Source organism: Echiichthys vipera (genome assembly GCF_963691815.1).
Source record: "Echiichthys vipera genome assembly, chromosome: 4".
Taxonomy (NCBI): Eukaryota; Metazoa; Chordata; class Actinopteri; order Perciformes; family Trachinidae; genus Echiichthys; species Echiichthys vipera.
In genome coordinates, this window is record NC_139829.1 from 35,400,372 (window position 1) to 35,423,475 (window position 23,104).

General features: G+C 47.3%; 1 protein-coding gene across 4 annotated transcripts; it reads left to right on the forward strand.

Moving 5' to 3' along the window:
• The first annotated feature begins 1,176 nt into the window (after positions 1 to 1,176).
• brd3b (bromodomain containing 3b) lies at positions 1,177 to 21,304 on the forward strand. 4 transcript variants are annotated; one of them, XM_083913031.1, is made up of 12 exons: positions 1,177 to 1,315; positions 5,742 to 6,060; positions 6,486 to 6,597; positions 6,723 to 6,860; positions 10,558 to 10,732; positions 13,287 to 13,456; positions 13,664 to 14,059; positions 14,557 to 14,685; positions 14,782 to 14,988; positions 15,196 to 15,428; positions 15,548 to 15,846; positions 18,437 to 21,304. In XM_083913031.1, the coding sequence occupies exons 2-12, from the start codon at positions 5,969 to 5,971 to the stop codon at positions 18,553 to 18,555; spliced, it is 2,070 nt and encodes a 689-aa protein (XP_083769157.1). In that variant the 5' UTR covers positions 1,177 to 1,315; positions 5,742 to 5,968; the 3' UTR covers positions 18,556 to 21,304. The 4 variants fall into 4 exon arrangements, with proteins under 4 accessions (XP_083769157.1, XP_083769158.1, XP_083769159.1 ...); XM_083913032.1 differs by having other exon boundaries at positions 14,782 to 14,964; XM_083913033.1 differs by having other exon boundaries at positions 10,558 to 10,705.
• The last annotated feature ends 1,800 nt before the right edge of the window (positions 21,305 to 23,104 follow it).

The following is a 23,104-nucleotide window of genomic DNA, read 5'->3' on the forward strand; positions in this document are numbered from 1 at the left end:
AAACATTATTAAATGAGTGAACGACGCTGAGACGAGAGGACGAGTCTGAATGTGAGTTCAGTGAAATCTGCAGAAACTAAAGTCGTCACATTAAACACTTTCAGTAAATATTAATATAAATATATAAATAATTATGGAAGATGGTTAAAGACGAGGAGACGTTTCCACAAAAGGACAAAAACAAACAAAGTCTTTCTAAGATTCAAGAAGCTTTTTTATTGATTGATTTATGATTGTGCAACAGTTTGAACACAAAGATGAAAGAGTCAGAGAGACAATAATCGTAAAAACATCAAACAGTAAGTCATGTGACAGCAGAGTGACACAGACGCAGGTTTATACGTAAACAACAACACACAGAAGTTTAACAGCAGGTGAAATAAAGAAGTGATGACGTCACAGATTATTCTTTAGCTTCATTTTGGGACGTTAGAAGAAGAAGAACTTTATTATTCACACACGCACACACACACACACACACACACACACACACACACACACACACACACACACACACACACACACACACACACACACACACACACACACACACACACACAGACACACAGACACACAGACACACAGACACACACACACAACCTATAAACATGTTGGGGGTTCGGTGCCTTGCTCAACAGCACCTCGGCAGTGCCCAGGAGATGAACTGGCACCTCTCCAGACACCCGTCAACGCTCCATTCATGGTCCACACAGGGACTCGAACCTGCGACCCTACAGCAGAGTCACCTGTGGCCCCAGATCAAATGTCCCAACACGGTGAAACATGGTTAAAATAATAATTCAGACTAAAATTATTTTTTTATTTAAAGCAAAACTTTGATTCTGTTTCCTTTAAAACATTATTATTAAATTATCACTTTAATAAAGTTTCCGTTATTAATATAAACCAGCCCCCCCCCCCCCCCCCGGGCTCTGCTGCCGCGGTGCATGCTGGGGGCCGTAGTTCCGCTGCCGGCGCCATTCTGCAGCAGGTGAGTGTAACAGCCAATCAGAGCAGCCCAGCCACCGCCTCAGCCAATCGCTGCTCTCCGCCTGACTCACCGACCAATCAGGGCGCCGCACCTCCCCCAGCGACAAATCAAACCGCCCCCCCGCAGCCAATCACAGCGCGCCCTGCTCCGCGCCAGCCAATCCGCTCACAACAACATCCGTGACGCGGCTCCCCACTGCGCAGGCGCAGACGGCAGACAGCTGATAACTCATCTATTATGCTACTTCGCTAAATAAGAAAAAAAGCCTCCAGAAAACGGACCCGAGCCGCCGCTGGAGGAGTCACCGGAGGACCGCCACACCAAGTAAACACCGCCGTGCGTCCGGGGCCGGGGGCCGGGGGCGGCGGGGGCCGGGCGGGCTGAGACCGGGACGAGCCGCGGTCTGTCGGAGCTTCTGTGGCGCCTTCAGACAAAGCTCAGCTAACAAGCTAACGGGAGCTAGCAGGCTAACGGCGGCTAACATGCTAACAGGCTAACAAACACGGAGCCGAACATCCGCGCGGACTCGACCCGCGAGCGCGTTAATCCGCCCGCGAGCGGCTCATTCACGAGCTAACGTCACGATATCCGCCAGCACGCGCTCCCACGGAAGCACGAGCTCAACGTTTACGACATTACCGACATTAGCGTTAGCTCCGTTAGCGTTAGCCCCGTTAGCTTTAGCCCCGTTAGCCCGTTAGCATTAGCCCGTTAGCCCGTATGTTGCCTTCTTGCCCGCCATCTTTTTAAAGCGAGATAAACGGGCTGTTTCCGTGGGTCACGCTCACCTGGACAGGTGCAGCAGTTAGCGCGCGCGGCACCGGGCCATCCCGCCGGTAACCACCGGGGGAGGGGGGCGTGTGCGCGGGGGGGCCGCCGGTGAACCGGGTTTATGGAGTTTGTTGACCGCGGTGGTCTGTTAGCATGTTAGCTTCCCCGTTAGCCGCCGAACCGCAGCAGCAGCATGCAGAGCGGAGCGGCCGGAGCCCATCTGTTGATCCGAGCAGGGCTCCGGTGCCCCGGGCTCAGCAGGGCCGGCCCGGGGGGTCGGGGGTCGGCTGCGGGTCCAGGCAGGACCCCGGTCCTCTGTAGCTCCAGAGCAGAGACACTGAAGAGTCTCAGGTCACAGCGGGGAAACAAGTTCACCTCAGCATAAAGTCTAAAAACAGGAGTTTAAAACACTTGAGTTCAGGTTAAAGTCTAAAAACAGGAGTTTAAAACACTTTAGTTCAGGTTAAAGTCTAAAAACAGGAGTTTAAAACACTTTAGTTCAGGTTAAAGTCTAAAAACAGGAGTTTAAAACACTTGAGTTCAGGTTAAAGTCTGAAAACAGGAGTTTAAAACACTTGAGTTCAGGTTAAAGTCTAAAAACAGGAGTTTAAAACACTTTAGTTCAGGTTAAAGTCTAAAAACAGGAGTTTAAAACACTTGAGTTCAGGTTAAAGTCTAAAAACAGGAGTTTAAAACACTTTAGTTCAGGTTAAAGTCTAAAAACAGGAGTTTAAAACACTTTAGTTCAGGTTAAAGTCTAAAAACAGGAGTTTAAAACACTTTAGTTCAGGTTAAAGTCTAAAAACAGGAGTTTAAAACACTTTAGTTCAGGTTAAAGTCTGAAAACAGGAGTTTAAAACACTTTAGTTCAGGTTAAAGTCTAAAAACAGGAGTTTAAAACACTTTAGTTCAGGTTAAAGTCTAAAAACAGGAGTTTAAAACACTTTAGTTCAGGTTAAAGTCTAAAAACAGGAGTTTAAAACACTTTAGTTCAGGTTAAAGTCTAAAAACAGGAGTTTAAAACACTTTAGTTCAGGTTAAAAGTCTGAAACTAAAGTGTTTCTTTAGTTAAAGTATAAATAAAAGAGATAAAATGCTAAAGTGTAAATACAGAAGTGTTGCTTCAGTTTAATGTTTCTTTATTAACAGTATAAAAACAGGAGTCTAAAATACTTTGTTACGAGTTAAAAACCTGAATTTAAACATGTTATTCTATTAAAATGTTATTTTAGTAAACGTATAAATATTTTGGTACAAGTTAAAGTGCTGAATTTAAATTGTTATTTCAGTAAAAGTAGAAATAAAAGAGTCTAAAATGCTTCAGTGTAAATACAGAAGTGTTTAAAATATTACTTTATTAAAAGTATAAATATTTTGGTACACGTTAAAGTGCTGAAATTAAAATGTTATATTATTAAAAGTTCACCTGTTTCAGATCTGCTTCTGTTTGTTTATTAAAGTATATTTAATTATTATTATTGGATCATCTCTGAGTGTTTTCTGATGATTCACTAAATAAATAAATAAATCAACAGTTTTTATGGAAGAAAATCATAAAGAAGCTTCATTTTATCAACAACTCAGAGAAAAATGAACCGATTCGAGTGAAATTATGGAGAAAGAAGTCTGAGTGTAAACTGATAATTAAGGACCCTGCTGCTGTTGATGATGATCGTCTCAGATTGTTTCATGTCGTTTTCCACTAAATCAGAAAGTTAATAAATCATTTTTCCTTATTGTTTTTTACTAAAGAAAAAGAAAAACTTCATAATTCTCTGTATTTTCACTTGAATCGGTTCATTTTGTTTGAGTTTTTGATAAAAAGAAGTTTCCAGAAACAAACAAGCGTCACTCTGGGAAACAAGGAAAACACCTGTGCATGATACAGATATATATTATATATGTTATATACACACACATATAATATATCTGTATCATGTATTAGTGAAAAACAAGAAAACAGATTCTTGTGGGTCCCTGAACGCACCACGGCTGCAGAGCGTGAACGTGTTTGACTTTGATCAAAGTTTGAGTGAAACCGTTGAAATGTTCTGTTTTATATTTTTATATATAAATATATGTGTATATTATATATAAATGTTCATATTTGTGGTGGTTGAGGTGAAGCCTTTCGCTCCTGATTGACTCATAATGAAGATAATTATAATAATAATAATATTAATAATATTAAATATGAATCTGTCGTCAGTGAATCAGAAACCTTTGATGTTTGACGCAGACGGGGAAATTCTTTTGTCACAGCAGCAACAAAATATTACAAAATAAGGTTAAAAATAAGCGATAAAGTTAAATTTAAAAAGGGAAGAAATAGAAATAAACATAATTATTCACATGATGAAGTTCAGCTGTTGTTGTTTTGTTTGTAATAAAATCAGAATCTGATTCTTCAGGAAAGTTTCTGTAAATTAAGTTTGTTTGTTTTTTAAAGCTTGAATCTTTGATCGTGTTTGAATCTGCTGCAGAAACATGAGATTTTTATTATTATATTTATTATTTAAACTGTTTTTAATGTTCAGCTGCTTTGGTTTTAATGTTTTTCAGGTTTGAAAAGTGTTTAAATTAAATCTTCTGCTTTTCGGCTCCAGGATCAAAGTTTAACTCAATATTTTTTATTTCTGTGATAAAAAAAACGACTTTGTTTCTAAAGTAAAAGATTCTTTTTTTAACGTGAAAAAAGTCCAAAAATCATTTTCAATAGTTGTTTTTTATAAAAAAGAGACGTTTGTTTAAAAACTGCAGCAACGAAACAAACGAGGATTCTGATTCATGTTAATAATAAAATAAGAATAAAACAAATGTTATTGCTAAAAAAGTAAAATAAAATAATGAATGTTATTACTTAAAAAAATAAAATGAACGTGAAACTAAAATAATAAAAGTCGTGTTAAAACTTTAAAACCTAAAAATAAAATCCTGTCAACAGTAAAAACAAACAGGAGAAACTAAAGTAAACAGTAAAAACAGCAAAGTGCTAAAACAAACTTTAGTTCTTGTTTATTTCTTGTTTTTGTTGTTTTTCTTTGTAAATCTGAAGTTTTTCAGTTCTGCAGAAAAAACCTTTATTGATCTTTGAAAAGGTGGAATTATATTTAATAATAATAATGATAATACGTTTTATTCAGAGTCTTTGTGACGTTTGTTTAAAACAGAGAAAAACAAACAACAATAAACAAAATCACATCCGGTCAAAAACAACAACAACAGTTTAAATGAGATCAAAGGGAGAAGGTGGTTTTAAACAGCATCATTATATTATCCATACAAATATATATATTTATATTTATATATCTATAATCATCATCACATCAGTGTGAAATGGTCTGAGAAAGGCAAAATTAAAGCTTCTCAGTGAACGTCCCAGAAAAGTGAGTTTGTAAAGTTCAGAGCTGCAGCACGAGTCCATCTTTACTCTGTGTGTGTGTGTGTGTGTGTGTGTGTGTGTGTGTGTGTGTGTGTGTGTGTGTGTGTGTGTGTGTGTGTGTGTGTGTGTGTGTGTGTGTGTGTGTGTGTGTGTGTGTGTGTGTGTGTGTGTGTGTGTGTGTGTGTGTGTGTGTGTGTGTGTGTGTGTGTGTGTGTGTGTGTGTGTGTGTGTGTGTGTGTGTGTGTGTGTGTGTGTGTGTGTGTGTGTGTGTGTGTGTCTGGATCTTTCTGTGCTGAAGGATCAGACGCTGCGTTCACCGTCACACACGAGAAAAACAGGAAACACTTAAACATTTAAACGGACTTAACAGAGTTTTAACTTTTTCATTCAAAACCACAAATCCATCAAAACAGTTTTGATGCTTTTCTTTATTTCAAAGAGACAAAGATTCAGTTCTGCAGTCTCCACCTGAACGTCCTGACCGGGGGGAGGGGGGGGGGCGTTTAAGAAAACATTCAAAACACAAGAACCAATAAAAACACACGCACACACACACAGGAGAGCTAACGGTGCTAACACTGTCCCTCTCTCCCTCAGGTGCGATGGGCGTTTGTCTCCTCGGGGGAAACATCGAGCTGAAGAATCGACACCATCCACACCTGAACTGAACACACACACACACACACACACACACACCTGTGTGCCCCCACACACACTCACACACACACACACACACCCCCTCAGGACACAGAGGGAGTTGTTTTCTCACCTTCAGGTCGGACACTGCCGTCCCACGGTGCATTGCTGCGTCACCCTCGTCCACCATGTCGGACGCCCCGGAGGCTGCGCCCCCCAGCCCCCCCACCCTCACCAACCCGGCCCCCCCTGAGGTCACCAACCCCACCAAGCCTGGCAGGTGAGAGCGCCGCGTCCACCGCCAACGTGTACCGTCACACGCAAGACGACTAAAAACACAGATATCGGCTGTTTTTACAGACTTTAATGAAGCTCCACAAACAGTGAAGTGGACCTGACGTGACTCTCTGTGTGTGTGTGTGTGTGTGTGTGTGTGTGTGTGTGTGTGTGTGTGTGTGTGTGTGTGTGTGTGTGTGTGTGTGTGTGTGTGTGTGTGTGTGTGTGTGTGTGTGTGTGTGTGTGTGTGTGTGTGTGTGTGTGTGTGTGTGTGTGTGTGTGTGTGTGTGTGTGTGTGTGTGTGTGTGTGTGTGTGTGTGTGTGTGTGTGTGTGTGTGTGTGTGTGTGTGTGTGTGTGTGTGTGTGTGTGTGTGTGTGTGTGTGTGTGTGTGTCCCTCTCCGTGTGTGTGTGTGTGTGTGCGTCCTCAGAAAGACCAACCAGCTGCAGTACATGCAGAACGTGGTGGTGAAGACTCTGTGGAAGCATCAGTTCGCGTGGCCGTTCTATCAGCCCGTCGACGCCATCAAGCTCTGCCTGGCAGTAAGTCCCGGCCCCCCCCCCCCCCCACACACACACACACACACACACACACACAATCATCCCCACACCGCTGTTTCCTGTCTGTATGCTAAGCTAAGCTAAGCTAACGGCGCCTGCGTTTCCAGGACTACCACAAGGTGATCAAGAACCCGATGGACATGGGAACCATCAAGAAGCGTCTGGAGAACAACTATTACTGGAGCGCCAGTGAAGCCATGCAGGACTTCAACACCATGTTCACCAACTGCTACATCTACAACAAGGTACACACACAGAGAGACACACACACACACACACACACACACACACACACACACACACACACAGAGACACACACACAGAGGCACACACACACACACACACACACACAGAGACACACACACATACCTGCAGGACTTCAACACCATGTTCACCAACTGCTACATCTACAACAAGGTACACACACACACACACACACAGAGAGACACAGAGACACAGAGACACACACACACACACACACACACACACACACACACACACACACACAGAGACACACACACACACTCACAGAGACACACAGAGACACACACACACACACACAGAGACACACACACAGACACACTGCACCACTGTGTCCAGGAGGGTTCCTTCAGACACTTTGGTCCCCGTTTGAAGACGGCGTAGATTGAAGAGGTTCCCTTCCGAGCGGTACGAGATGGGAACACCACAGTGTGAAGCTTTTCAAACAGCAGCGAGGAAGATGTTGAAGAGGAGTGGAGCGATGCCACAGCCTGGTGTGACACCTGTACCCACTGTGACCGGGTCAGATCCCCCTCCTGCTCTGGGGACACCAGCCTGTGGAGCCTGACAGGACGGGGGGTGCACATCCACGTTTCTGCAGGAGGGTCCAGAGTGGTGGTCTATGAACTGAGTCACATGCTTTGGTTGGATCCACAGAGACCATGTAGGGGGGTCTGAGTGCTCTGTGCCTGTCGGTCGTTCTGCATCCACGTCGAGTTCCAGGAAAGATTTCGTCGGCAGCAAACTTTAGTGTACGAAGCGTGACTGTGGCGAGCACCTTTCCAGCGCCGGACAGGACTGAGATCCACCACTGAGGTCTCCTTTCTTTCTATGCACATTTGTGACGTCGCCATCTTTCCACTGTTGTGGCGCACGCTTAGTTTTCCAGACGGCTGTTCTGATGGATGTGGACGCAGTTTAGAACCGCACCCCCGCCATGTTTCAGGGTCTCAGCAGGAACTCCATCAGGACCATCTGCCTTATTGCTCTGAAGTCAGTCCAGTGACTTCTGGACCTCAGCGGTTGTTGTTGGAGGGTCAGGTTCTCTGATGAGAGGTGAGTCGGGCGGATCATGGAGCCGGCCCGGGTCAGGGTCACGTACCCTGTTCAGCAGGTCACGGTGGTGTTCGGCCCACCGATGAAGAACCTGAGTCTTCCCCGTGAACAGGGTCGGTCCGTCCTCACTCCTGACCGGGTGGAGAGCGGTTCTGGATGCTCCACCTGCAGTTTTCAGGGCGGAGTCAAACTGTTGTTGGTTCCCAGTGTCTGCAGAACTCTGGGTCTCTGGGGCGGACGTGGACCACCGTTGGTTCTTCATGGTCCTCATGTCACGTTGGGTTTCTGAGCGGAGTGCAGACGGATCCCTCAGGGTCACAGCAGGGTTCTGTTCTTCTCTCTCAGCAGGTCCTGGATCTGAACCGCCCGCTCATCAAACCGGTCTCTGTGTTTCTCCGTGAGGACCCAGAACCCTGCGTGGTGCTGTGAGGATGGGGGTGCAGGCGTCCTCCCGGGCTCTGCTGAGACCTGCAGGGTTCATCAGTCCAGAGGTTGTTGTGCTGAGCTCTGTTTCAGGTTCATCCTGCAGCAACGTTCAAGAGTTTGAGTCCTGGAGCAGCTGGATGTTTCCACGGGCCGCTGGAGCACAACGGCGAGGGGGGAGCTGGTGGTCGTGTGTTTAGTTTGAGCTTGGTTCTGACTCGCCGGGGGTCTGTCCATCCATCAGCTCCTTGCGTCACAGAGTGATGATGTCATCCTTCAGGTTGTGCTGGCGGGTGATGATGTCATCCTTCAGGTCAGGCTGTTTTGTGCGTTTCCTGAAGCTGGAACACGGCGTTGGTTGGTGCCGACGCGTGTTCAGAGCACAGGCGGAGAAGTCGGAGGCCGTTTGCGTTGCCGTGACGACCTAAGACCTTTTCCCACGGGTGGGAATCAGTGCTGACTCGGGCGCTGAAGTCGCCCACGAGGATAAGTTTGTCTTCTCGGGCTGGGAATGCAAAGTGCTGTGAAGTCGTGCATAGACCTGGTCCGTGGTGGCTTCGTCCGTGGGTGAGGTCGGGCGTCAGCGCTGACGAGTGAGAGGCAGCGGCTGTTTGTCAGTGGGAGGAGTCTATCGTTTATCCCGTAGGGCTCATGGGGAGGAGTCTCGTTTATCCCGTAGGGCTCATGGGGAGGAGTCTCGTTTATCCCGTAGGGCTCATGGGGAGGAGTCTATCGTTTATCCCGTAGGGCTCATGGGGAGGAGTCTGTCGTTTATCCTGTAGGGCTCATGGGGAGGAGTCTCGTTTATCCCGTAGGGCTCATGGGGAGGAGTCTTGTTTATCCCGTAGGGCTCATGGGGAGGAGTCTATCGTTTATCCCGTAGGGCTCATGGGGAGGAGTTTATCGTTTATCCCGTAGGGCTCATGGGGAGGAGTCTCGTTTATCCCGTAGGGCTCATGGGGAGGAGTCTATCGTTTATCCCGTAGGGCTCATGGGGAGGAGTCTATCGTTTATCCCGTAGGGCTCATGGGGAGGAGTCTTGTTTATCCCGTAGGGCTCATGGGGAGGAGTCTATCGTTTATACCGTAGGGCTCATGGGGAGGAGTCTCGTTTATCCCGTAGGGCTCATGGGGAGGAGTCTCGTTTATCCCGTGGGGCTCATGGGGAGGAGTCTCGTTTATCCCGTAGGGCTCATGGGGAGGAGTCTCGTTTATCCCGTAGGGCTCATGGGGAGGAGTTTATCGTTTATCCCGTAGGGCTCATGGGGAGGAGTCTCGTTTATCCCGTAGGGCTCATGGGGAGGAGTCTCGTTTATCCTGTAGGGCTCATGGGGAGGAGTCTCGTTTATCCCGTAGGGCTCATGGGGAGGAGTCTCATTCCTCAACCCACTGTCTTGGCACCTCCACAGTTGGACTGGAGGAAGATCGAGGCGGCCGGTCGCTGTGGAGAGCTGCAGGATTCTGCCGAGTCACCGGGCACTGATGCGCGCCTCTTGCGGGTTACCAACACAGGTTTTTCGTTAGGGGTTGACTCCCGTAGTCTTCCCCCAGCCCAGGGCTGCCCACAGGACAGTGGTGGGTGTGCAGTGGGTGGTAGGCGTCAGGGCCTGTACGCCGTAACTCTGGGGCCCACCGCTGCTCCCAGATCCCCTGGAGTCGCAAAACAACCAGTTACCGTGAGGAGGCACGGCAGGAGAGAGACACACACACACACACACACACACACACACACACACACACACACACACACACACACACACACACAACTGTAGTCCTCACTGTACAGGTGAGAAGTCACCTCAGGTGTCATGGCTGCCACTAGATGCTGCTGTGGAGTATTTAACCCGTTGTTTGTTTGTTTGTTTTTGTGTGTGTTTGTTTGTTTGTTAACCCTGTGGTTTGTTTGTGTGTGTGTTTGTTTGTGTGTATTTAACCCTGTGGTTTGTTTTTGTGTGTTTGTGTGTTTGTTTGTTTGTGTGTGTGTTTGTTTGTTTGTTTGTTAACCCTGTGGTTTGTTTGTTTGTGTGTGTGTTTGTGTGTTTGTTTGTTTGTGTGTATTTAACCCTGTGGTTTGTTTGTGTGTGTGTTTGTTTGTTAACCCTGTGGTTTGTTTGTTTGTTTGTGTGTTTTTAACCCTGTGGTTTGTTTGTGTGTTTGTTTGTTTGTGTGTATTTAACCCTGTGGTTTGTCTGTCGTGTCTCAGCCCACAGACGACATCGTGCTCATGGCTCAGGCTTTAGAGAAGATCTTCCTGCAGAAAGTTGCTCAGATGCCTCAAGAGGAAGTCGCTCTGCTGCCTCCAGCTCCCAAAGGCAAGGGCAAGAGCAAACAGGGCCCCCCGGCCCCCCCAGGTGACTACTGCAGTACTAATACTACAGGTAATACTGCAGTACTAATACTACAGGTGACCACTGCAGTACTGATACTACAGGTGACTACTGCAGTACTAATACTACAGGTGACCACTGCAGTACTAATACTACAGGTGACCACTGCAGTACTAATACTACAGGTGACCACTGCAGTACTAATACTACAGGTGACCACTGCAGTACTAATACTACAGGTGACCACTGCAGTACTAATACTACAGGTGATACTGCAGTACTAATACTACAGGTGACTACTGCAGTACTAATACTACAGGTGACCACTGCAGTACTAATACTACAGGTGATACTGCAGTACTAATACTACAGGTGACTACTGCAGTACTAATACTACAGGTGACCACTGCAGTACTAATACTACAGGTGATACTGCAGTACTAATACTACAGGTGATACTGCAGTACTAATACTACAGGTGACTACTGCAGTACTAATACTACAGGTGACCACTGCAGTTCTAATACTACAGGTGACCACTGCAGTACTAATACTACAGGTGACCACTGCAGTACTAATACTACAGGTGATACTGCAGTACTAATACTACAGGTAATACTGCAGTACTAATACTACAGGTGACCACTGCAGTACTAATACTACAGGTGATACTGCAGTACTAATACTACAGGTAATACTGCAGTACTAATACTACAGGTGACCACTGCAGTACTAATACTACAGGTGACCACTGCAGTACTAATACTACAGGTGACCACTGCAGTACTAATACTACAGGTGATACTGCAGTACTAATACTACAGGTAATACTGCAGTACTAATACTACAGGTGATACTGCAGTACTAATACTACAGGTGATACTGCAGTACTAATACTACAGGTGACCACTGCAGTACTAATACTACAGGTGACCACTGCAGTACTAATACTACAGGTGATACTGCAGTACTGATACTACAGGTGACCACTGCAGTACTAATACTACAGGTGATACTGCAGTACTAATACTACAGGTAATACTGCAGTACTAATACTACAGGTGATACTGCAGTACTAATACTACAGGTGACTACTGCAGTACTAATACTACAGGTGACCACTGCAGTACTAATACTACAGGTGATACTGCAGTACTAATACTACAGGTGATACTGCAGTACTAATACTACAGGTGATACTGCAGTACTAATACTACAGGTGATACTGCAGTACTAATACTACAGGTGATACTGCAGTACTAATACTACAGGTGATACTGCAGTACTAATACTACAGGTGACCACTGCAGTACTAATACTACAGGTGATACTGCAGTACTAATACTACAGGTGATACTGCAGTACTAATACTACAGGTGACTACTGCAGTACTAATACTACAGGTGACCACTGCAGTTCTAATACTACAGGTGACCACTGCAGTACTAATACTACAGGTGACCACTGCAGTACTAATACTACAGGTGATACTGCAGTACTAATACTACAGGTAATACTGCAGTACTAATACTACAGGTGACCACTGCAGTACTAATACTACAGGTGATACTGCAGTACTAATACTACAGGTAATACTGCAGTACTAATACTACAGGTGACCACTGCAGTACTAATACTACAGGTGACCACTGCAGTACTAATACTACAGGTGACCACTGCAGTACTAATACTACAGGTGATACTGCAGTACTAATACTACAGGTAATACTGCAGTACTAATACTACAGGTGACCACTGCAGTACTAATACTACAGGTGATACTGCAGTACTAATACTACAGGTGACTACTGCAGTACTAATACTACAGGTGACCACTGCAGTACTAATACTACAGGTGACTACTGCAGTACTAATACTACAGGTAATACTGCAGTACTAATACTACAGGTGATACTGCAGTACTGATACTACAGGTGACTACTGCAGTACTAATACTACAGGTAATACTGCAGTACTAATACTACAGGTAATACTGCAGTACTAATACTACAGGTGACCACTGCAGTACTAATACTACAGGTGATACTGCAGTACTAATACTACAGGTGACCACTGCCGTACTAATACTACAGGTGACCACTGCAGTACTAATACTACAGGTGACCACTGCAGTACTAATACTACAGGTGACTACTGCAGTACTAATACTACAGGTAATACTGCAGTACTAATACTACAGGTGACCACTGCAGTACTAATACTACAGGTAATACTGCAGTACTAATACTACAGGTGACTACTGCAGTACTAATACTACAGGTGACTACTGCAGTACTAATACTACAGGTGACCACTGCAGTACTAATACTACAGGTAATACTGCAGTACTAATACTACAGGTAATACTGCAGTACTAATACTACAGGTGATACTGCAGTACTAATACTATAGGTGACCACTGCAGTACTAATACTACAGGTGACCACTGCAGTACTAATACTACAGGTGACTACTGCAGTACTAATACTACAGGTGACTACTGCAGTACTAATACTACAGGTGACCACTGCAGTACTAATACTACAGGTGATACTGCAGTACTAATACTTCAGTACTAACAGAACTTTGTCTCTTTGTCTCTCAGTGAGTCAGCAGGCCGAGTCTTCAGCCTCACCACCCCCCTCCTACCCGTCTCCCTCCCCCTCTCAGACGCCTGTCATCTCGACCACGCCCACGCCAGTCCAGACCACGCCCCCCATCTCTGCCCCACAGCCCCCGGCCACCATGATGCCGTCTGCACAGCCCGTCGTCAAGGTAACAGCGTGTGCTCTGAGAGGAATGCTGACCTTCTGTCTGTCGGCCTGTCGTCTGCACTGGGGTCGGGTGATTGGATGAACACATCGTCCAACCCTGGTCACCGCCATCTGTCTGTCTCTCGTGGCCTGTTTCTTTATAACTGTGTCTGTACCTGTCTCTCTCTCTCCCTGCCTGTCTTCATACCTGTCTCTCTCTCTCTAACAGAAGAAAGGTGTAAAGAGGAAAGCCGACACCACCACCCCCACCACGTCGGCCATCTCTGCCGGTCGTGCAGACTCCCCGTCCGCTCAGGACACCAAACCAGCCAAACTGGGCTTGTCCCGCCGCGAGGCTGCCGCCCGACCCGCCAAGGCCCGCAGGGAGACAGTAGAGGAAGTGGCGGGGGGTGAGGTTGGAGGCGGTGGAGGCGGAGCCGGCAGGAGTAAGAGCAGTAAGCTGGGCGAGCAGATGAAACACTGCGACGCCATCCTGAAGGAGATGCTCTCCAAGAAACACGCCGCCTACGCCTGGCCTTTCTACAAGCCGGTGGACGCCGAGGCGCTGGAGCTGCATGACTACCATGACATCATCAAACACCCCATGGACCTCAGCACTGTCCGGGTAACTCCCACATTACAGCATCACACACAACACACACGTGACATCATGACACCCCAGCACACCGAGTTCAGATCAGTCAGGAAGTGACGAGCTGAGTTCAGCTGTGGATGAAATCGTAGTTGAGCTCTGTCGGCTCTGGAGCGGAGCTTTAACTGTCAGTGTCAAGCATGTGAGTTACGTTTGTAGTCAGAACCTTCAAAAGCTGAACTCGGCTCGAGCAGAACCAGCAAAGTAAAAGCTTTGACGTCACTGGCTCAGGGTCAGTCACAGACCCCAGCATCATGTAGCTCTGTGAGCGATGACGCCGCCCACACACACTCATCGGGCACGTCATTCAACTTAACGAGCAGGCGTTCGTTATCAAGACCGCAGCAGTGATGAGCTTGACTGGAGGACGGTGTGCAGTGTTCAGATGGTGCACAGATGTGTTCAGAGACGATGCTGAGACCGTCACACAGGTGCCGCCCTTGACTCTTCTCCTCTCTCCCCTCCAACAGAAAAAGATGGATAAAGCAGAGTACAGCGATCCTCAAAGCTTTGCGACTGACGTCAGGTTAATGTTCTCCAACTGTTACAAGTACAACCCTCCAGACCACGAGGTGGTGGCTATGGCCCGAAAGCTGCAGGTTTGTACGACCTCCAGAACCTTCCAGAACCTTCCAGAACCGTGACCTCCTTGGTTTCTGTGGTCACACCTGATTTCTCTCCCTCTGTCTCCTCAGGACGTGTTTGAGATGCGTTTCGCTAAGATCCCAGATGAGGGCCTGGAAGCATCGGTCCCGTCTACAACACCATTGGTCAGTAAAAGCACCGCCTCCTCTGACAGCAGCAACAACTCCTCCTCCGACGAATCGTCCGACTCAGAGGAGGAGCGAGCCACGCGATTGGCTGAGCTACAGGAGCAGGTTGGTGCTGCCGACCAATCACAGGTCAAGAACATCCTGGTTTTCTTCTTTTTTAATATCATTGTAGATTTAATGAAAGTAATTCTGTTGATTTAATTTTCCATGCAATTGTTATTTTGATCAGCATATTAATGTGATTTTAGACCCATTTGTAGAATAATTCATCAGTTGAAGGCGTTTCTAAATCTTGACGGGAGGTTAAAGGTATTGATAATTAGTATATTCCATCAGTTGAAGGCGGTGCACGAGCAGCTGGCCGTCCTGTCCCAGGCTCCAGTCAGCAAGCCAAAGAAGAAGAAAGAGAAGAAAGACAAAGAGAAGAAGAAAGACAAGGAGAAAGAAAAAGGGAACAAGGGCAAAATGGAAGAAGAGAAGAAGCCCAAGGCTGCAGCTCAGCAGCCCAAACCAGCCAATCAGAAGAAAGCGCCCGCCAGGAAAGCCAACAGCACGGTGACCGCCACGAGGTACGACTCAAACGACTCAAACGACTCAAACGACTACTTCCTGTTTTCTTGGAATCAGAGGTGAACGTGGGAAATGAAAATGTTGGGACTGAATAATCAAAGTAACTCTGTTTTTCCAGGCAACCTAAGAAAGGCAGTAAGGTGTCGGGCGGTGGCTCGGCTAACGGAGACGACGGCGAGGAATCATCCCTGCCAATGTCCTATGATGAGAAGCGGCAGCTGAGTTTGGATATAAACCGGCTGCCAGGGGAGAAGCTGGGCCGCGTCGTCCACATCATCCAGTCCAGAGAGCCGTCACTGAGGGACTCCAACCCCGACGAGATCGAGATCGACTTTGAAACCCTCAAACCCTCCACACTTAGAGAGCTGGAGCGCTACGTCAAATCCTGCCTTCAGAAGAAACAAAGGAAGCTACTGCGTAAGTACTCATGAGCTATTATTATCTGCACTGAGGGTAGAGTGACTGTAAAACTACTGAAATGACTTCAGAACTGCTATTACACAAAGGCTGGGTGTTATTAAAATCCTTCCTCGACTCAAACTTCTCTTTATTGATCCTTTGGGACAAACTCCAGCAAGGAAAATGAGTTTCCTGCAGCTTAAAAAACACAAGGGAGGTCCAGTAGTTTGTCCAGTGTCGTCCTCTCTGCCACCGGCACCGGCAAGTCCAGTTTCATGCCGAATAAAACACAAAATCTCTCCACAAGAAGAGTGAAAAGGAATCAGAAAGAGGGTAAAATAGCTTAAAACAACTAAAGAAACCAGGAGGCTACTGGAGAGGCAGCCGTGTCCTCCAGCACCAGAGGACTTCTTCTTCTCGACACCAGAAGCTTTTGTGAAACATTTGAAAACACAGTCAAAACTAGCTCTTCATCTGGTCATTTGAAAAGACCTTGGACATGACCTTGAAATAACTTAGATTGCAATTGGGCATAGGCTTGTTCACCCTGGTATGGCCATAGTCTTATTTGACACTTTAGCAGGATCTTTGTGGCAAGTGAGGCTCAGAAGTGAACCTGGAGAATGTCCTCTGCTGGGCTGACAGGTGGCCTCAGAGGACCATGAGTCAATGTAACAAAGTCATGACCAAAAGCCTCCGTCACGGTCAGATTTGGCTTTTGTTGCAATCGTTAATGACCTCTGCTACTCTCTGACATGATGTTGGCCACACTCGGGTATGTCCTCAGTCTTACTCGGGTATGTCCTCAGTCTTACTCGGGTATGTCCTCAGTCTTACTCGGGTATGTCCTCAGTCTTACTCGGGTATGTCCTCAGTCTTACTCGGGTATACCCTCAGTCTTACTCGGGTATATCCTCAATCTTACTCGGGTATACCCTCAGTCTTACTCGGGTATGTCCTCAGTCTTACTCGGGTATGTCCTCAGTCTTACTCGGGTATGTCCTCAGTCTTACTCGGGTATGTCCTCAGTCTTACTCGGGTATGTCCTCAGTCTTACTCGGGTATGTCCTCAGTCTTACTAGGGTATGTCCTCAGTCTTACTCAGGTATACCCTCAGTCTTACTCGGGTATATCCTCAATCTTACTCGGGTATGTCCTCAGTCTTACTCGGGTATGTCCTCAGTCTTACTCAGGTATACCCTCAGTCTTACTCGGGTATATCCTCAATCTTACTCGGGTATGTCCTCAATCTTACTCGGGTATACCCTCAGTCTTACTCGGGTATGTCCTCAGTCTTACTCGGGTATGTCCTCAATCTTACTCGGGTATGTCCTCAGTCTTACTCGGGTATGTCCTCAGTCTTACTCGGGTATGTCCTCAGTCTTACTCGGGTATGTCCTCAATCTTACTCGGGTATGTCCTCAGTCTTACTCGGGTATATCCTCAGTCTTACTCGGGTATGTCCTCAATCTTACTCGGGTATGTCCTCAGTCTTACTCAGGTATGTCCTCAGTCTTACTCGGGTATGTCCTCAATCTTACTCGGGTATGTCCTCAGTCTTACTCGGGTATGTCCTCAATCTTACTCGGGTATGTCCTCAGTCTTACTCGGGTATATCCTCAATCTTACTCGGGTATGTCCTCAGTCTTACTCCGGTATACCCTCAAGCTTACTCGGGTATGTCCTCAGTCTTACTCGGGTATGTCCTCAGTCTTACTCGGGTATGTCCTCAGTCTTACTCGGGTATGTCCTCAGTCTTACTCCGGTATACCCTCAAGCTTACTCGGGTATGTCCTCAGTCTTACTCGGGTATGTCCTCAGTCTTACTCGGGTATGTCCTCAGTCTTACTCGGGTTTGTCCTCAGTCTTACTCGGGTTTGTCCTCAGTCTTACTCGGGTATGTCCTCAGTCTTACTCGGTATGTCCTCAATCTTACTCGGGTATGTCCTCAATCTTACTCGGGTATATCCTCAGTCTTACTCGGGTATATCCTCAGTCTTACTCGGGTATATCCTCAGTCTTACTCGGGTATATCTGTAGTCTTACTCGGGTATGTCCTCAGTCTTACTCGGGTATGTCCTCAGTCTTACTCGGGTATGTCCTCAGTCTTACTCGGGTATGTCCTCAGTCTTACTCGGGTATGTCCTCAGTCTTACTCGGGTATATCCTCAGTCTTACTCGGGTATATCCTCAGTCTTACTCGGGTATATCTGTAGTCTTACTCGGGTATATCTGTAGTCTTACTCTGGTATGTCCTCAGTCTTACTCGGGTATATCCTCAGTCTTACTCGGGTATATCCTCAGTCTTACTCTGGTATGTCCTCAGTCTTACTCGGGTATATCTGTAGTCTTACTCGGGTATATCCTCAGTCTTACTCGGGTATATCTGTAGTCTTACTCGGGTATATCCTCAGTCTTACTCGGGTATATCCTCGGCTCTTTAGGGGCACACATTTTTGCCACAGGGCTCCTTGTTAGCAGGTCATCTTGGCCCAGAGCATGATCTCTGTAACTTAAACATCACTGATTTGTGCATCTGTTTATTGACACCTGTCTCTCTCTCTCTCTTCCTACCTGTCTCTCTTCCTACCTGTCTCACTCCATTCAGAAAAGGCAGCTGGAGGCGGGGCCTCGGGAGGCGGGGCCAGTCGTTTGAGTGGCAGCTCCTCATCCTCCTCTGATGACAGCTCCTCAACAGGAACATCCTCTTCCTCCGACACAGACTGAACACACACATACACAAACACACAGTACACACACGTTACTGAACACACACACTGATCACACACACAGAGTTTTATCCACTCTATACACACACACACACACACAGACACACAGACACACAAAATCCCAATCTATACAGTTAAAACATGCTGATACACACTAACACACACATCCATGTAAACTTCCATCCTGAACAAACACAAACAAAAGACGGAGATACAAACTCTGAACTTCTTACAACACACACACACACACACACACACACACTCTCACACACACATATACAAACACACACACACACACACACACACATAAACCATACACGCACACACACATGCCCAGACTTGGAGACTGTATGTAAATAGGCTGACCTGTTTTTTAGCTCCTAGTGTTGTTTTTCTTTCCGGGAGGAATGCCGACAGACAGAAGAGGAGAAGAAGAACGCAACAACTTCCCAGCGGGAGAAGAAGAAGGGAGGGAGACAGGCAGTAAGTCTGTCTGTCTGTCTGTCTGACCGGGAGTCGTATGGATCTTCTCTGAACACTCAAGCAGTTGCTGTGACTTTCTTCTTGGACGGCCGGCTGTGACCCCTGACCCCTGACCTCTGAAAACATTCCAGAAGCATCAATAGAGCATCATGGAGGAGGAGGTGATCTCAGTGGGTCTTACTCCGACCCGGCTGTTAGACCGTGGTCCGTGCATCACGGGAACTAAAGAAGTTTCTTACGTCGGAGTTCGGATCTGCAGTGACGCTGTTTATCACCCGACTGCAGACGATCCATTCCTCATTACTTACGTTCAAACGTCAACTCTTTGCTTTCAGACCTCCATAAATCCACTTTTAGAGACTTGAAATTTGCTGCAGAGATCTTAAACTTCCAGATCCACTCAGTGTGTTGAACTTTTCTTTATCTGAACATTAAATGCACCTGTTGGAGTCAGCAGGTGAAACTGTCCGTACAGTCTGTTCATCAGTGACTTCATTTACACGCACCAATGATCCGGCTTCTGTCCTTAATCTGAAACAAAGACTTCTGCTAAACTGTTTACGTGGAGAATGGAAGCTAATGTTCCCGTTTGCATGCAGCTGTGCAGATGTTTCCAGTGTCCCGCTCTCGTCCCTTCAGCCACCTTGAAAAGGTCGCGTTACAATGTTTGGACTCATCTGAACGCCGAGACTTTCATCATGTTTAGAAGTAGGCGTGTTGTTGTTCTGAGCAGATGTGTGGGAGCAACCGAACCAAGACAGGAAGCCGTAAACGGACGCAGACTGCAGGAGAAACTGCAGCTGATCGTGTCCTAAAGAGTAATATCGGTACATTACACATTAATCTGAGCGTCACTCAGAATATCCAATCAAAACAGTTCCCCGCGCGTGTTCACTTCCTAAAGCTGTCGGCGAGCGGAGAACCAGGGCCGGAGTCCAGCGGTGGCATCACATGACCCGTATCATGTCATGAACACTGTCACGTCTGTAATAATGGTGTAATATGAGTGTGCATGTACACGCAGTCTGGGCTCCGGGTTCCTGTCACAGCAGGTGTTTGGGTTTGAGGGTCTGGTCTCGTGCTCAATCAGCTGCTGGCGTGGAGAGTTTCACTTCCTGTCAGACCTCAGAGCTGGGGTCACGTACGGAGGAGACCTTTTTAATGTGATGTTTTTAAAGTGGTGCTGCCACAAACAGCTGTTATCGTTGTTCTCTTCTGGGACAGAGTCTGCGTGGACGCCTGCAGAGGTCCCGTTTTGTCCGAACAGAACCCCAGAACACGAGTAGGACCCCGTTTCCACAGCAGCGCCCGCAGGTGACAACAGGAACGCATGTGATCAGATGTGCCTTTGGTTTAGATGGCGACTGCGTTCTCGGGGGCTTGTAAACCTGAATAGGTAACACCCCCCCCCCCCCAGGTACAGGTACATCCCATTCCCACACTTTTGTGTCACCGCAGATTTCCCCCATTGCCGCTCGTCTCCACGCAGAGTAAGAGCGGAGAGCGTGCGCTTCCTTCCACGTCGTCTTCGTCTGAAGCGTTCATTTCCATCAGAATCTTTTCCTCAGACGAGTCAAAGAGGTTCGGTTTTCCCGCCTCAGTGTGAACAGCTGCGGACTCACTGTGCTGGATTCTCTCTCTCCAACAAGTTTCAAGTCTCTGCAGGAGTTTATTTTAACGAATCAACTGAAAATCATGGATCTTTGATTCTAAACCGATTGAAAGTTTGTTGTTCGCGGGTCGGTTCTTTAAAATCCATGAATCCAAACTCGTCTGAGCTGAAAGTAAGAACCCTCTGAGACCCGACCCGTCCTCCGCTGGCCCTGCAACCCACACCCACACCCGGCAGTGTGTCCCCGGGGTCAACCGTGAGGGGTCCCAGGCCCCCAGGAGGCCCCAAGCCCCCCCCCCCCACCAGCGCCGGCTCTGCCCGCAGAGAGCAAGACAAACTTTAACACTACATTTCCTTTTTCTCTGTTTTTTATTTTGTTTTTCAGGTTGTGTGCTGAATCGTTTGTGTCTTATAAGGTTCTCTATATGAAATGTCTTTGTACCGCTGTCCTGCCCCCCCCCCCCCCGCACCCCGCCAGAACCAAACCACTCCTCCTGTAACACTTCCTGTCAGACTGAACCAGGTGTGAGGAAGAGGTCCGATTCTTTTAAGTTCATCATTTTAGCCGATTTTCAAACATTAGAGAAAACAAAAACAAAGGTTTCCCCCAAAAAAGTTGTATAAATAAATAATCCATGTTTTTACAAACTCAGAGACGCCGCTTTATTTTTTTATGCTCAACTCTTCACTCTTCAACGTGTCCACAATAAAGACGAGTCACGAGGAGCGCCTGTGCTTTACTTTAAGCTCTATGAGTCTGCTCTGATTGGCTGCAGCAGCTGATGACATCACGGTCTCGTAGCGATCCCATTGGTTTGTTGGAGCTGAAGCATCTTTAGGTTTGGGCCGGGCGTCTGTCGGCGTCTGGGTGGTGACCTGCGGCGCCCGGTGTGCGTGTCATCGTAGCGGGGCGCGCTTGACCCGGTTATCGTGGCGGGGAACGCCGGAGCGGGTCACCGTGGCGAGGCACGCCGGAGTGGGTCATCGTGTCGGGGAACGCCGGAGCGGGTCATCGTGGCTAGGAACGCCGGAGTTACAGCTGTATGTGTTTTTAAAGGGAAACCCAAGACCCCGCTCTGCTCTGATTGGTTGGTTTAAAGGCTGTGACGCTGATGTCATCGCGTCATGTGATCGGACACCTGAACTGAACACAACATGGTGACCATGGGGGGGGCGGGGCAGGGGGGGTTTGTGCCGCGGTCGCTGCTGATCAATCATCAATCAGGTCGAACCAATCAGATTAAATCATGCGACTCACGGCTCCCGTCCGTCCGTCCGTCCGTCCGTCCGTCTGCTACTGAAGCGGCTCTGGAAGTTCACGTGTCTGACTTTGTGCAGGACGCGTCATGGCGTTCAGGACGCTGCGTTAATGACGTGGCGTTCAGGACGCTGCGTCAATGACGTGGCGTTCAGGACGCTGCGTTAATGACGTGGCGTTCAGGACGTGGCGTGGACGACACAGCGGTCACGTAGTCGTTCATGATGTGGTCACAGAGTCTGTAGCGTCCGTCCTCACTACGGGCGGCCATTTTCTTTGGCGTCTTCGTCTTTAAATCACCTTCTTCACTGAGTCTTTAACACGACTTTACACTGGGCTCAGTGGACATTAACAGACTTTACACTGGGCTCAGTGGGACATTAACTGACTTTACACTGGGCTCAGTGGGACATTAACAGACTTTACACTGGGCTCAGTGGGACATTAACAGACTTTACACTGGGCTCAGTGGGACATTAACAGACTTTACACTGGGCTCAGTGGACATTAACAGACTTTACACTGGGCTCAGTGGGACATTAACAGACTTTACACTGGGCTCAGTGGACATTAACAGACTTTACACTGGGCTCAGTGGACATTAACAGACTTTACACTGGGCTCAGTGGGACATTAACAGGCTTTACACTGGGCTCAGTGGGACATTAACAGACTTTACACTGGGCTCAGTGGACATTAACAGGCTTTACACTGGGCTCAGTGGGACATTAACAGACTTTACACTGGGCTCAGTGGACATTAACAGACTTTACACTGGGCTCAGTGGACATTAACAGACTGTACACTGGGCTCAGTGGACATTAACAGACTTTACACTGGGCTCAGTGGACATTAACAGACTTTGCACTGGGCTCAGTGGACATTAACAGACTTAACACTGGGCTCAGTGGACATTAACAGGCTTTACACTGGGCTCAGTGGGACATTAACAGACTTTACACTGGGCTCAGTGGGACATTAACAGACTTTACACTGGGCTCAGTGGGACATTAACAGACTTTGTACTGGGCTCAGTGGGACATTAACAGGCTTTACACTGGGCTCAGTGGACATTAACAGGCTTTACACTGGGCTCAGTGGACATTAACAGACTTTACACTGGGCTCAGTGGGACATTAACAGACTTTGTACTGGGCTCAGTGGACATTAACAGACTTTACACTGGGCTCAGTG

What these genes read in the sequence shown, in the direction of transcription:
- brd3b (XM_083913031.1), top strand. Translation starts at nt 5,969, where the DNA reads ATGTCGGACGCCCCGGAGGCTGCGCCCCCCAGCCCCCCCACCCTCACC. An exon ending in AACCCCACCAAGCCTGGCAG is followed by an intron (nt 6,061 to 6,485) that starts GTGAGAGCGCCG and finishes GTGCGTCCTCAG; the next exon opens with AAAGACCAACCAGCTGCAGT. An exon ending in CTGCAGTACTAATACTACAG is followed by an intron (nt 10,733 to 13,286) that starts GTAATACTGCAG and finishes TTTGTCTCTCAG; the next exon opens with TGAGTCAGCAGGCCGAGTCT.